The sequence below is a fragment of the Staurois parvus genome, unplaced genomic scaffold (genome assembly GCF_062004578.1).
Source record: "Staurois parvus isolate SC_StPar_1 unplaced genomic scaffold, SC_StPar_1.0 ptg000677l, whole genome shotgun sequence".
NCBI classification, from domain to species: domain Eukaryota; kingdom Metazoa; phylum Chordata; class Amphibia; order Anura; family Ranidae; genus Staurois; species Staurois parvus.
The window spans coordinates 223,404-236,845 of NW_028318473.1; the positions used below are offsets into that span (position 1 = coordinate 223,404).

At 48.3% G+C, this 13,442-nt stretch overlaps 1 protein-coding gene across 2 annotated transcripts in view; it reads left to right on the top strand.

The window, feature by feature from the left end:
- RELT (RELT TNF receptor) overlaps positions 1 to 11,458 on the top strand; it is a 134,920-nt gene extending 123,462 nt beyond the window's left edge. For both annotated transcript variants that reach the window (XM_089652238.1, XM_089652239.1), the window contains exon 11: positions 7,562 to 11,458. In XM_089652238.1, coding sequence (XP_089508364.1) covers positions 7,562 to 7,573 — 12 coding nt within the window. In that variant the 3' untranslated portion in view covers positions 7,574 to 11,458. The remainder of the gene's footprint in view (positions 1 to 7,561) is intronic.
- The last annotated feature ends 1,984 nt before the right edge of the window (positions 11,459 to 13,442 follow it).

Here is a 13,442-nt window from a genome sequence, read left to right on the forward strand (position 1 = left end):
CCACCTGTCGACCAACTTGTCAACGGGTATCCTAGCCACCTGTCGACCAACTTGTGAACGGGTATCCTAACCACCTGTCGACCAACTTGTGAACAGGTATTCCAGCCACCTGTCGACCAACTTGTGAACGGGTATTCTAGCCACCTGTCGACCAACTTGTGAACGGGTATTCTAGCCACCTGTCGACCAACTTGTGAACGGGTATTCTAGCCTCCTGTCCAACTTGTGAACGGTATTCTAGCCACCTGTCGACCAACTTGTGAACGGGTATTCTAGCCTCCTGTCGACCAACTTGTGAACGGTATTCTAGCCACCTGTCGACCAACTTGTGAATGGGTATTCTAGCCACCTGTCAACCAACTTGTGAAGGGTATTCTAGCCACCTGCGACCAACTTGTGAACGGGTATTCTAGCCACCTGTCCAACTTGTGAACGGTATTCTAGCCACCTGTCGACCAACTTGTGAACGGGTATTCTAGCCTCCTGTCGACCAACTTGTGAACGGTATTCTAGCCACCTGTCGACCAACTTGTGAACGGGTATTCTAGCCACCTGCGACCAACTTGTGAACGGGTATTCTAGCCACTTGTCGACCAAATTGTGAATGGGTATTCTAGCTACCTGTCGACCAACTTGTGAACGGGTATTCTAGCCACCTGTCGACCAACTTGTCAACGGGTATCCTAGCCACCTGTCGACCAACTTGTCAACGGGTATCCTAGCCACCTGTCGACCAACTTGTCAACGGGTATCCTAGCCACCTGTCGACCAACTTGTGAACGGGTATCCTAACCACCTGTCGACCAACTTGTGAACAGGTATTCCAGCCACCTGTCGACCAACTTGTGAACGGGTATTCTAGCCACCTGTCGACCAACTTGGGGATGGGTATTCTAGCCACCTGTCGACCAACTTGTGAACGGGTATTCTAGCCACCTGTCGACCAACTTGCGAACGGGTATTCCAGCCACCTGTCGACCAACTTGCGAACGGGTATTCCAGCCACCTGTCGACCAACTTGTGAAGGGTATTCTAGCCACCTGCGACCAACTTGTGAACGGGTATTCTAACCACCTGTCGACCAACTTGTGAACGGGTATTCTAGCCACCTGTCGACCAACTTGTGAACGGGTATTCTAGCCACCTGTCGACCAACTTGTGAATGGGTATTCTAGCCACCTGTCGACCAACTTGTCAACGGGTATTCTAGCCACCTGCAACCAACTTGTCAACGGGTATTCTAGCCACCTGCGACCAACTTAGAGTAGCAAAGACTTAGACCAGCCTTTTTCAACCTTTGCAACACAGAGGAACCCTTGAAATAACTTTACGGTCTCCGGGAACACCTGCTAAAAATTACTATATCTTCAACTCCTAATACATTAGTTTGATGGTCGGTGGGAAGAATGCTCCTTACTCATGTGATCATTGGGAAGAATTACCACATTGCAGATAGCTAAAAAAGATCAATGGTGGCAGTGGGAACTTATTTGAAAAGCAGAAATTTCTCATCACTCAAGGAACCCCTAGCAACCTCTGGAGGACCCCTGGTTAAGAAACACTGGCTTAGACCCTTAATCTTCTGTATGTAACCCCTATTGGGAATGAAAGTAAGGTCCAAGCGTGCACGTCACTACAGTGCCTTCATATGGGTATGTCACACGCTGAATGAAGCGAAGGGGGATCAATGGAAAAGTAAGCAGTATACTTCAGTGGGTGAGGAGGTTGAAGGGTGTTCAAAATGTCTTTGTGTAACATCAAAAAGGAACAAAGGACAAAACCTCCTCCTTTTTTTTGGGGGGGGGAGGGATAGAGCAGGGGAGGGTTATACCTATCAATTCTTTTGTTGTCTGTGTCAGGAATGGACTTGCCAGTAATGGTGGGACTCACCTGCCTTGTGGGCTGCAGTACCAGGGCTGGCCAGCGGGTGCTCTCAGCAATCAGAGACTCAACCCTGCAGCCAGCCAAACACCTGAAGCTGATTATGCAGGTGTATTTAAGGGATAGCCAGACCTGCAGTCTGTGCCTTGGTGTGTGGTTTTCTATGGGCCCCTGTATCTTGTTACCTGTATTCCTGTTCCTGTCCCTGTCTGACTGATTCGTTGCCGACCCTGCCTGACCCGGACCTCTGCTGACTTCTCCTGTTTGATCCCTGGCTTGTGACCCCGACCATTCTCTGCCTGACCCCCTGTACCTACCTGCCCGTTAGTTGCTGTACCCGGCTCGTGACCTGACTACTCTCTGCCTGCTCCTCCTGTTCCTACATGCCCGATTGTTATTGACCCGGCCTGCCTGACGACGCTTGCATTGTATGTATTGTTATCTGTGGGTGGTTTGGTTTGGTTTGTTTGCACTGTTATGTTTTAGTATTGCACTGCGTTTATGTATTGTTAGTATTAATAAATTATATTGTTTATAACATATCTGAAGCCTGCGTTTCCCTGCGTCAGTTCACATACCTCTGGTCATACCCTGGAGCCCTGACATTACACCAAGGCCAATCCTGACCAGAAGTGGCTGCACAGGGAAGCCATCTTGGCTTGTTGCTGGGAAGGATGGATCTTGATGAGGTTGTGTATTTGTCGCTGCTGGTTTTTGATGACAGAGAATATGCTTATCAGACTCTGAGGGAGTATACCCGGGATCAACTGCTAGAATGTATACGGATCGCTCATGTTCTAGTAGATCAGGGCACAGAGTTCTCTGAGGTGCAACCTTTGATTCAGGTTTGTGTAGAGTTGACTTCATCTGGTACCCCTGAAAGCAGGAATGACTTTTTGCCACCATTTAGTGCAGACCAGGTAGAGTCCCTGGTATGGTTATTAGAGGATGATGTGGATTGCTTCTTGGAGCATTATGCTGCATGCTCACCACAGGTATTAAGGGATTGTATAAACGCAGTGCAGTCTTTGACCAGACAGGCTTTGCGTAAGCTCAGCTTTGTTCAACCCATACTGCAGACATGGTCAGACTTGTTGCACCCAGCCTCAGTCAGCTTACAACGTCATTCCTCCGCTCAAGGCACTCTTCCTACATCCCCGACAGCACCCCCAGTGACGGCCCAGTATACTCTGCTAACTACCACATATCAGTCCCCTGCTCCCACTCCCTGCACCTATCCTGCCTTTAACCATGTAAAGAAGTCCTCTGTAGCAACTGCTCCCTCCTCTGTTCCATCCTCCAGCTCTTCTCTGTCTTCAGCTGCTCCATCCGTTTACAAACCTGCGCTTACTTACAGTGCTCCGGTAACTAAAACCAGAAAAAAGCGAAAATTCTTCCCAACCAGTACCATCCTGCCAGTATCCAAACCGGTGAGCCTGCCGTCTGAGAACCTGCCTTCCGTGGTTCAGCCTGGTGCCTCGGCACCCGCACTTCAGCCTGATGTCTCTACCCAGCCTGATGTCTCTACCCAGCCTGATGAACTGATCCAGCCTGATGATCCTATCACGCCTGATGACCCAGTGCCTGCTGTCATGCCTGGTGACCCGATGCCCGCTGTCGAGCCAGACGATCCAATGCCTGATGACCCGGTGCCCGCTGTCGATCCAGACGATCTGGTACCTGATGACCCAGTGCCCGCTGTCATGCCTAGTGACCCGATGCCCGCTGTCGAGCCAGACGATCCAATGCCTGATGACCCAGTGCCCGTTGTCATGCCTGGTGACCCGATGCCCACTTTCAAGCCAGATGATCCGGTACCTGATGACCCGGTGCCCACTGTCGTGCCAATTGACTCAGAGCCCACTGTCGTGCCTGGTGACTCGGTGCCCACCGCCTTGCCAGATGACGCGGTGCCCGCTGTCGAGCCAAATGACCTGATGCCTGGTGACCCGATGCCCGCTGTCGAGCCAGACGATCCAATGTCTGACCCAGTGCCCGCGGTCATACCAGTTGACTCGGAGCCCACTGTCGTGCCTGGTGACTCGGTGCCCACTGCCTTGCCAGATGACGCGGTGCCCGCTGGCGAGCCAAATGACCTGATGCCTGGTGACCCGGTGCCCGCTGTCATACCTGGTGACCCGATGCCCGCTGTCGAGCCAGACAATCCAATGCCTGATGACCCAGTGCCCGCTGTCATGCCTGGTGACCCGATGCCCGCTGTCGAGCCAGATGATCCAATGCCTGATGACCCAGAGCCCACTGTCGTGCCTGGTGACTCGGTGCCCACTGCCTTGCCAGATGATGCGGTGCCCGCTGTCGAGCCAAATGACCTGATGCCTGGTGACCCGATGCCCACTGTCGAGCCAGACGATCCAATGTCTGACCCAGTGCCCGCGGTCATGCCAGTTGACTCGGAACCCACTGTCGTGCCTGGTGACTCGGTGCCCACAGCCTTGCCAGATGACGCGGTGCCCGCTGGCAAGCCAAATGACCTGATGCCTGGTGACCCGATGCCCGTTGTCGTGCCTGATGACCCGGTGCCCGCCGCTCCGCCTGGGGGCCCGGCGCCTGCTGCTCCGCCTGGTGGCCCGGCGCCTGCTGCTCCGCCTGGTGATCCGGTGTCCAGCCCGATGTGCCGCTGCCCGGAGTCCTGCCCGATGTGCCGCTGCCCGGAGTCCTGCCCGATGTGCCAGTCTTTGATATCCCGCCAGTTACCAGACCCGGGCGGTGGAACATTTTGCCCAGCTAGGACTGTTTGGAGCGTCCTGAGGCCGCTCCTTGGGGGGGGGGGGGGGGGTACTGTCAGGAATGGACTTGCCAGTAATGATGGGACTCGCCTGCCTTGTGGGCTGCAGTACCAGGGCTGGCCAACGGGTGCTCTCAGCAATCAGAGACTCAACCCTGCAGCCAGCCAAACACCTGAAGCTGATTATGCAGGTGTATTTAAGGGATAAAATGCGATATCTCCTGCGCTCCGGGACCCAGACCGGTGGTAAGTAGATGGAATCAGACTCCAAAAAAGCAAGGAGGGGACCACCGAAATAGTTAAGGTCGTGCAGCTCCACACCAAGGCTGGGGAAGCCCAAACAGAACTGTGAGGAAGAACAAAAAAGAAAAAAGAAGCGCACCAACCTTGCGCATTACCTCAGTAACCAAAATTTATTAAATAAAAGAATGGTACTCACAAACAGCGAATAAAAACAGGCATGTCAGAGCTCTGAGGAAGAAGGCTTGTCCTTCGAAACGCGTCAGCTGTACTGAGTGGCTTCCTCCATGATGGGATTCGCATTTGCATCTTGCCTTTAAAGTCCCTTTGAGGACTGACATGCCTGTTTTTATTCGCTGTTTGTGAGTACCATTCTTTTATTTAATAAATTTTGGTTACTGAGGTAATGCGCAAGGTTGGTGCGCTTCTTTTTTCTTTTTTGTTCTTCCTCACAGTATTTAAGGGATAGCCAGACCTGCAGTCTGTGCCTTGGTGTGTGGTTTTCTATGGGCCCTGTATCTTGTTACCTGCATTCCTGTTCCTGTCTCTGTCTGACTGATTCGTTGCCGACCCTGCCTGATCCGGACCTCTGCTGACTTCTCCTGTTTGATCCCTGGCTTGTGACCCCGACCATTCTTTGCCTGACCCCCTGTACCTACCTGCCCGTTAGTTGCTGTACCCGGCTCGTGACCTGACTACTCTCTGCCTGCTCCTACTGTTCCTACCTGCCCGATTGTTATTGACCCGGCCTGCCTGACGACGCTTGCATTATATGTATTGTTATCTGTGGGTGGTTTGGTTCGTTTGCACTGTGTTATGTTTTAGTATTGCACTGCGTTTATGTATTGTTAGTATTAATAAATTATATTGTTTATAACATATCTGAAGCCTGCGTTTCCCTGCGTTAGTTCACATACCTCTGGTCATACCCTGGAGCCCTGACAGTCTGTGTCCCCATTGGGGCGATTCCCCCTTTGTGACCTTTCCTGTAGCCAAAACAGAAAGTGAGAGGAATCCCTCCAAAGGGAGGTAATCCCTGGTTGGCCCCAGAACTAGTGTCCTCATTGGAACATTGGAAGATTTCCCCTCTATTACTGTTCTGGGGACAACCCAAAATTTGGGATTTCACTTTCACTCTTAGTGATAACAGTAAACAGGACAAATAGAGAGGATACATCTCCCTAATAAGGGCACAGATGACAATGAAATCCTGATAGGTGTTCTAATCTCTCTACACTGAAAGTGTTCCTAAACCCAAGACCCTGCATTCACATGTCCAGTCTCCCCGGACCCTGCATTCACTATATTTGGTCTCCCCGGACCCTGCATTCACTATATCTGGTCTCCCCGGACCCTGCTTTCACTATATTTGGTCTCCCCGGACCCTGCTTTCACTATATTTGGTCTCCCCGGACCCTGCATTCAATACATCTGGTCTCCCCGGACCCTGCATTCACTATATCTGGTCTCCCCGGACCCCGCATTCACTATATCTGATCTCAGGACCCCGCATTCACTTTATCTGGTCTCCCAGGATCCAGCATTCACTATATCTGGTCTCCCCGGACCCTGCATTCACTATATCTGGTCTCCCCGGACCCCGCATTCACTATATCCGATCTCCCAGGACCCCGCATTCACTATATCTGATCTCTCAGGACCCCGCATTCACTATATCTGGTCTCCCCGGACCCCGCATTCACTATATCTGGTCTCCCCGGACCCCGCATTCACTATATCTGGTCTCCCCGGACCCCGCATTCACTATATCTGATCTCCCCGGACCCCGCATTCACTATATCTGGTCTCCCCGGACCCGGCATTCACTATATCTGGTCTCCCCGGACCCGGCATTCACTATATCTGGTCTCCCAGGACCCGGCATTCACTATATCTGGTCTCCCAGGACCCGGCATACGCTATATCTGGTCTCCCAGGACCCGGCATACGCTATATCTGGTCTCCCAGGACCCCGCATTCGCTATATTTGGTCTCCCAGGACCCTGCATTCACTATATCTGATCTCCCTGGACCCTGTAAATATAACTGCAAATTTCCTTTTCTTATCAGCAGTTAGAGCAGTCTTGTGACTTTTGTCAGTGTCAAGCAGAGTTTGTAGGAGTTTTCATTCTCCTAGATTGTAAGCTCCCAGGATCAGGCCCTCCTTTCCCTCTTGTATTGAACTGTATTGTTGCTGTATTGTCTCCCTTTATATTGTAAAGTGCTGAACAAACTGTTGGTGCTATATAAATCCTGTATAATAATACTCTAGGATAATGCAGAACCCCTGACCCTCTGTCTGGACAGTGCTGATTGGCTCTGTACTGATCACATGCACCCTCCCAAGAAAAAATTACTCTGCACATGCTCAGTTTGGTGTATATTGCTAGTGTCTCCACACGATATGTCTTATCAGGAGATAAAAGGGGGACGCTGGAAGAAGGGCAGAGTAAGGGAAGTCAGGATCAAACGGCCTTTTTACACAATGCAGAGGATTAACCCCTTAGGTTCCACAGTGCGTATAACAAGCATGCTTTACTGCATATACAGACTGATTTCACTGTTGTGGGTTTAGTAACACTTTTTTAAGGCAGAACTTTTTGTAAGCTTTGGATACAGTTTAATGGTTTCTTAATGATGTCAATAGACCGTGTTTCTTAATTAATTTTTATTTTTTGGTCTACTTATCTCTAGGATGTCATCTGACTCCGCCCAGCTTACGTGAACAGCCATTCACCTGCACAGACCCGAACTGCGGTGGAAAGGTCCTCCTACCGATCCCAGGAGGTCTCACACGGACGCACATTGTGGAGTATATGGCGCAGATCTGTCTACAGCACCACATTGCACCGCATTTTACATTTTATTTTTCTTCAAGGACAATGCTGGAGTAATTTTCACCCGACGCAAATGCAATTCAGGGATTTCTGCACGGCTGAGGCAGTGGGAAGTGACTTTCTGAGCGGACACGGTTTGTTTTTCATGATCATCGATGAAGTAGTCTATTTTTTACTAATTGCAGAAATGGAGGAATAGACCTTTTTATTGCAGCTGAACGAATGTTTTACCAGGCTCTCAATATGGAGGACTGCATTCGCCAGACCTGGAGGGGGACCGAAGAATGATGGCTCGGCCTTCATCGTCAAACGCTACAAACCTGTGTTGCTGCTGTTATACTGTTCATTTTATTGCACATACTGCTGACACAATGGACGCTGGTTACGTCTTTACATATGACTGAGGGGAGCATCGATGCTGGAATATGTATTGTACTGAAAAATATTTTATGCTACACTAGAAAATATGAGCAGCAGAGCACGCTGGGAAATATACCATTTTGAGCAGGGTTGGCCATGCTTCTGAATTCCCAGCATCCTTTGGTGCTGACATGACTTGCTGCAGGCTGGCAAGGCAGGCCGGGACTCCTAGTTCTGCATCACTTGGAGAAGTACCGGCTGTGTACAGCTTGTCTCTATTAGTGTCTGAATGAGGAACAATTCTTCGCTCCTGTATCAGCTAATCATGTGATCCCTTTTATTCTCCCATAATGCAGTGGGAACATGAAGGACCTAGTAGTCCCTTTGCATTTTCACATGTTCGTTGCTTTTGTTTGTTGGCATTAGTTCATGGAAAGCTGAACTCCAAGCTACAAATGGAAAACAAAAACCAAAGAAACTTCGTTACTCTTAGGCCTCATGCACATTTTTTGCTCGTAAATGTGAGTTTAGGAGCTTTTGGCATTTTTTTTTCTGCCAAAGCCCCTGACCTCAACTCAGTCAAAGCCTATGTGTCCATGCAGGGGCGGACTGACTATTTGGAAACTCGGGCACTGCCCGAGGGCCTGGAGTCAGTAGGGGGCCCCATGAGATGCCCCTGGTGCCTCTTTTCATAGGCTTTTTTGAGTTTGAGCAAGGACACAGGGAGCCCCATGATCCCCTATTGCCCGGGGGCCCCACGAGTTGTCAGTCCGCCCCTGTGTCCATGCACACATAGGCTTTTACCAGAATTTAGGAGCAGCAGAGTTTAGGGGCAGTTAACGTTCTTCTGAACGCAGAATAATCGCATTCAGAAGAGGAATGTTTTGGCCAAACAAAACGCTAAACACGACTACACCCTAACCGCGCTTGGGCATTTACCCATGTCAATAAAAAATACTCTGGCCAATCAAATAAATAAACATCCAAGTGCTAAACGTGGCACCGCGTCCACACGCATTTTTGCTGCGTTTAGTGTTTTTCTGTTTCCAGGAGAATTTAACGACTAGATGAGTTCATGTACATGAGGCCTTCGCAGTAGCTGAGTATTGCATCTTGTTAGCCATTGATTAAGAGATTCTTTATTGGCTAACTTATTATAGATGCTAGTTTTTGGGATGCCCTAGATCCCTTATTTAGGCATTACACAGAGAGATATATAAAGCCTGAAAAGGGCTTTAAGGGGGTAGATCATCTTTACCAAAAAGCATTTTTGATAAAGATTCTTACCAAAGAATGTAGGCCAATACCACATTTTAGATGAATCCTTCCTAAAATCTGTTCCTGTTCTTTCGGGCTGTACATGCCAGGTGTCAACTCTGTCTTGTCGCCTATGGTGAGTTCATCGGCTGTGACAGGAGACGTCACACACTGCGCATGCGCGACCTGACAGAACGGGGTGGAGCTACCTCCTGTGGCGCTGGTCCCAACAGCTGCTTCTTCCTTATGGTAAATGAGGACAGAGCCATCAAAGGCCGCAAAAAATTTTAAGAAGGCTTTTTTTAAATGTGGTTTTGGACTATGTTGGCTGAACCAAACAGGAGCCTTGACCGGAAGGTAGGTTAATAAACTATGCTGCTATACCCCTATGGGACTGCATAGTGTGTTTTTGTAACTTGCAACTGAAACGCATGTAGTGTGAACTGGCCCTTACAGTGTGTTTTTTTTTTTCTTCATCCGAACACACAGAAAGTAGGTTATATGGTTGTCCATGTCAAAGTTCACATCAGTGCTTGCAGTTCCAGTGCGTTCTGGATGCAGTATAGTGGATTGAAATACTTAGACCAGCCCATTTGGCACCAACAACCATGCCACGTTCAAAGTCACTTAAATCCCCTTTCTTCCCCATTCTGATGCTCAGTTTGAACTTTAGCAAGTCGTCTTCACCACGTCTAGTTGCTGACATGTGATTGGCTGATTAGCAATTTGTGTTACCAAGCAATTGAATAGTTGTACCTAATAAAGTGGCCGGTGAGTGTATAGTAAGTACCTTATTAACCCACCTGAATACACTGTTACCTCTTCCTGTAACTGTTTCTGTGCTGCCAGTATGTCTTGTTACTGCGCCTGGCATCATGACGCCAGTGCTGTAAGCACTACAGGACTCTTGACAGAGTAGCTTCCCTGCAAATGGACAACAGTGTCCACTTTCCAGGCTGGAGTATGGGCTTTTGGGCAAAGCAACATTGCCTCTGCCAAAGTGCCCCCCCCCCTCCCCACAACAGCTTATACTCCCACTACCAGTGCCTGGTGAGCTCCTCCGTTGTCACAAAGCAGGGATTGAGCAGCCACTCTCTATGCCCAAGCATTTTCACATGACTGGCGGAGTGACATTACCACCCCCCCAGGCTCGCCAACACCAGTCCTTTCTGTGAGGACTGCAGAGAAGGGAGCAGCAGAGTATAGGGAGGCCCTATGCAGGGACACTGTCCCTTTTACTTGGCAAGATTATCTGGCAAGGTGAGAGTGTGTATTTAGGAAAGGAAATTTGGGCCTATTAGTGACATTTGTTTTCAATAAAAATGACAGGACAGTCACTGCGAAAAAATTTTTTTTTAATTTTTAATTTAATGTTCTAGATTCCCATCTAAAAATCTTTTCTTAATGTGAAAAAGTAAACACGCAAGTCTAATCTGGAGCTATAAAATTTACATCCAACTACTGGATTTGATTCTTCATTTGGACACTTAATAGGGGAGCCCAAATCTGAACTGCAGGTTCCCCAAAGCCGGGACAAGTAAACAAATCCACTCAATAGAAGGGACACCGGTGAAGGCAAGCTGTCCACATATGCAGTAGGATTTTAGTGCCATAAAACTTTCCGTCCTACTTTTTAAGTCTTATGTGAAAGAGGTTTTATTTTCAGATAATGTTGATATAGAGATGGTTCTAAAGGTTAAAAAAAAGTCCTAGTTTTATTATATTAGTTTTTTAACACAAAATGTATTTATAAAATTGATTTCATTGTCTTCATAGTGTTGGGGCTCTGGCACCTCAGTGGATTTCTGCTCTTGGCCCACTATGGATCCCACCGCTGCTTGTTTTATCCAATGTCAATAAAGTTAAAGCCATTCAGAATACATAGGTCCAACGAGGTGAACCAGTTCTCTGACGACTATCCCAGCAGCTATTTTGTAACTGAAGCAGTGTTCATGGGAATGGGGCCCATGTCTGCGTCATAGGACCAGTGATGTCACTGGTTTGTTATGATGTCATGGGCTTTATCCTCTGGGTCATTGGCTAAAGCTATAATATGGCTGCCTTCTGCATATGAGTGTATGGTATCATTTCAGTGATCTATCGTGTAGCAATAAAATTATCTATTGAGTTGTCAGTACCACTTTTCTTCCTTTTTTTTTGTGGTCTCTCAGTGGACCCAATTGGAGACTTCACTTTGACATTCTCCCACAGGTTTGATCCAGTTCTCCCACAGATTTGTACTATCCACTTACATTTTCATGATTTATCCTTCACCTTCCCATTACAGAAGTAGTGCAGGGTGCCGAAATGTGACTGTGCCGGCAGTAGAGTAAAGCAGGCCATACATACAGTAGGTCGAATTCTGAAATAATTTTTTTTCGAAAAAGGACCATTAGTGGGCCGCAGCATCGGCTGATTTTCCTGCTGCCTTCGAATTTGAGCGATCAGGCATGTTGGAAATCTTTTGAAAAACTAACAAATTTCTAATCATTGATGGGAGAATTGTGCAAAATATATAATTGGAAAAGAAATGGGCATGAGCTGTGACCTGGAAAGAGAAGAGGATTCCCGGCCACGAAAATTATTTTCTTTAGCAGCGTGAGGTGGAATTGAAGTCTTGGTTGGTCAAATTTCTAAATAAATGGTGGCACAATCAGATTACAAAATACACAAAATTTATAAATTTCTATAGAAAATTAATTCAGAATTTGACCCATGTATGGCCTGCATTAGACCCAGTGCACTTGGTAATCAGCTGTCAGTAAAAGAACTGGTCAGACACCGCATTTTTTTTTCTTTGCAATACAAATCATTGTGAGCACACTTGTGCTGAGGGGTGTGGCTGTTACTCAACTGTGACCGCATGGAGCTGTCAAGGTCCTACCTTTTCCCAGAGGTTATGCTGCTCCATGTGCTGGCATCCATCTTGGGTTTCTGCAGAGCATGGTGGGAGTCTTTTATGCCTTCAGGCCTCTGCTGTCCATCCCCCAGAGGGGTGTGGTTGATCACATATAAGCCTGTTGTCTGCACGTGCTCTTTGCATTCGTGTCTTGTGTGTTAGTGTTGCAACAGCTCTGTTTATACTCTCGTGACTCTCCTGGAATCTGACTCGGCTTTTGTCTAGACCATTCTCTGCGGTTTCCTTTGATCTGACCTCCCGTTGCTGAACCCGGCCTGTGACCTATTATTCTTGTCTACTGTTCTGTACCGTTTGTCCCGTTGTTGTTGACCCGGCCTGCCCGACTACGCTATTGTCTGATCTGGTTCCTACCAGCTACACGCCATTGGCGGTGGCCATTACCGCAGCTGGGGTGTCTCGGGGTCCGCGACCTGGTTCCTGGCTGCGTCAAGTCCATCCCCACCATCAGGGGCCCTGGTGAAGGGCAGCCTGGGACTTAGACTCCGTGCCCTGAGGGACTCCACTCTGTGAGTGGTGGTTGTCGTCAGTCAGTGCGTGACCCTGCCACTAGGCCTGCCTGTCCGTTCCACAGCTCCTGCCCTGACAAGAGCTTTGCAGTGTGAGGGCTGGAAGTAACATTTTCACTGTGTATTAACAGTATTTTAAGGCATTTTCAAGTAATAATTAGCCCTAAAGCATACCATGCGTAGAAACAGGACTATAAGAAGATAAAAGGGGAGATTTACTAAAGCTGATGCACTCAGAAGCTGATTGGTTACCGTGCACAGCTACACCAGATTCTAGCTTCAGCTTGTTCAATTAAGCTTTGACAATGAAACCTGGAAGCTGATTGGTTCCTCTGCAGAGCTGCACCAGATTTTGCATGCTCCAGTTAAAGTAAATCTCCCCCAAAATGTAAGACTTCAGTTTGGGCTAAAGCAGAACTATACTTTTGGAGCCCCCTAGGATTTCTTTCCATAATGTACCAATATGCATGGCATGTTTCACATTATGGCAAAATGCCAAAATCCAGTGATGGCCATCCATGCGCTTCCTCTTTCTCTGCTGCCATCTTCTTCAGGGTCTGGAGTTTATGTTCTTCTCTGTTGGCTTGGCTGGGATGACATAACTCTTACATGAGTGCATGGGAATAACTACAGGGATTAGAAACAAAATGGAAACACTACATGATTTGCAGGTGTGAAAGTGACTGCAGAGCTCA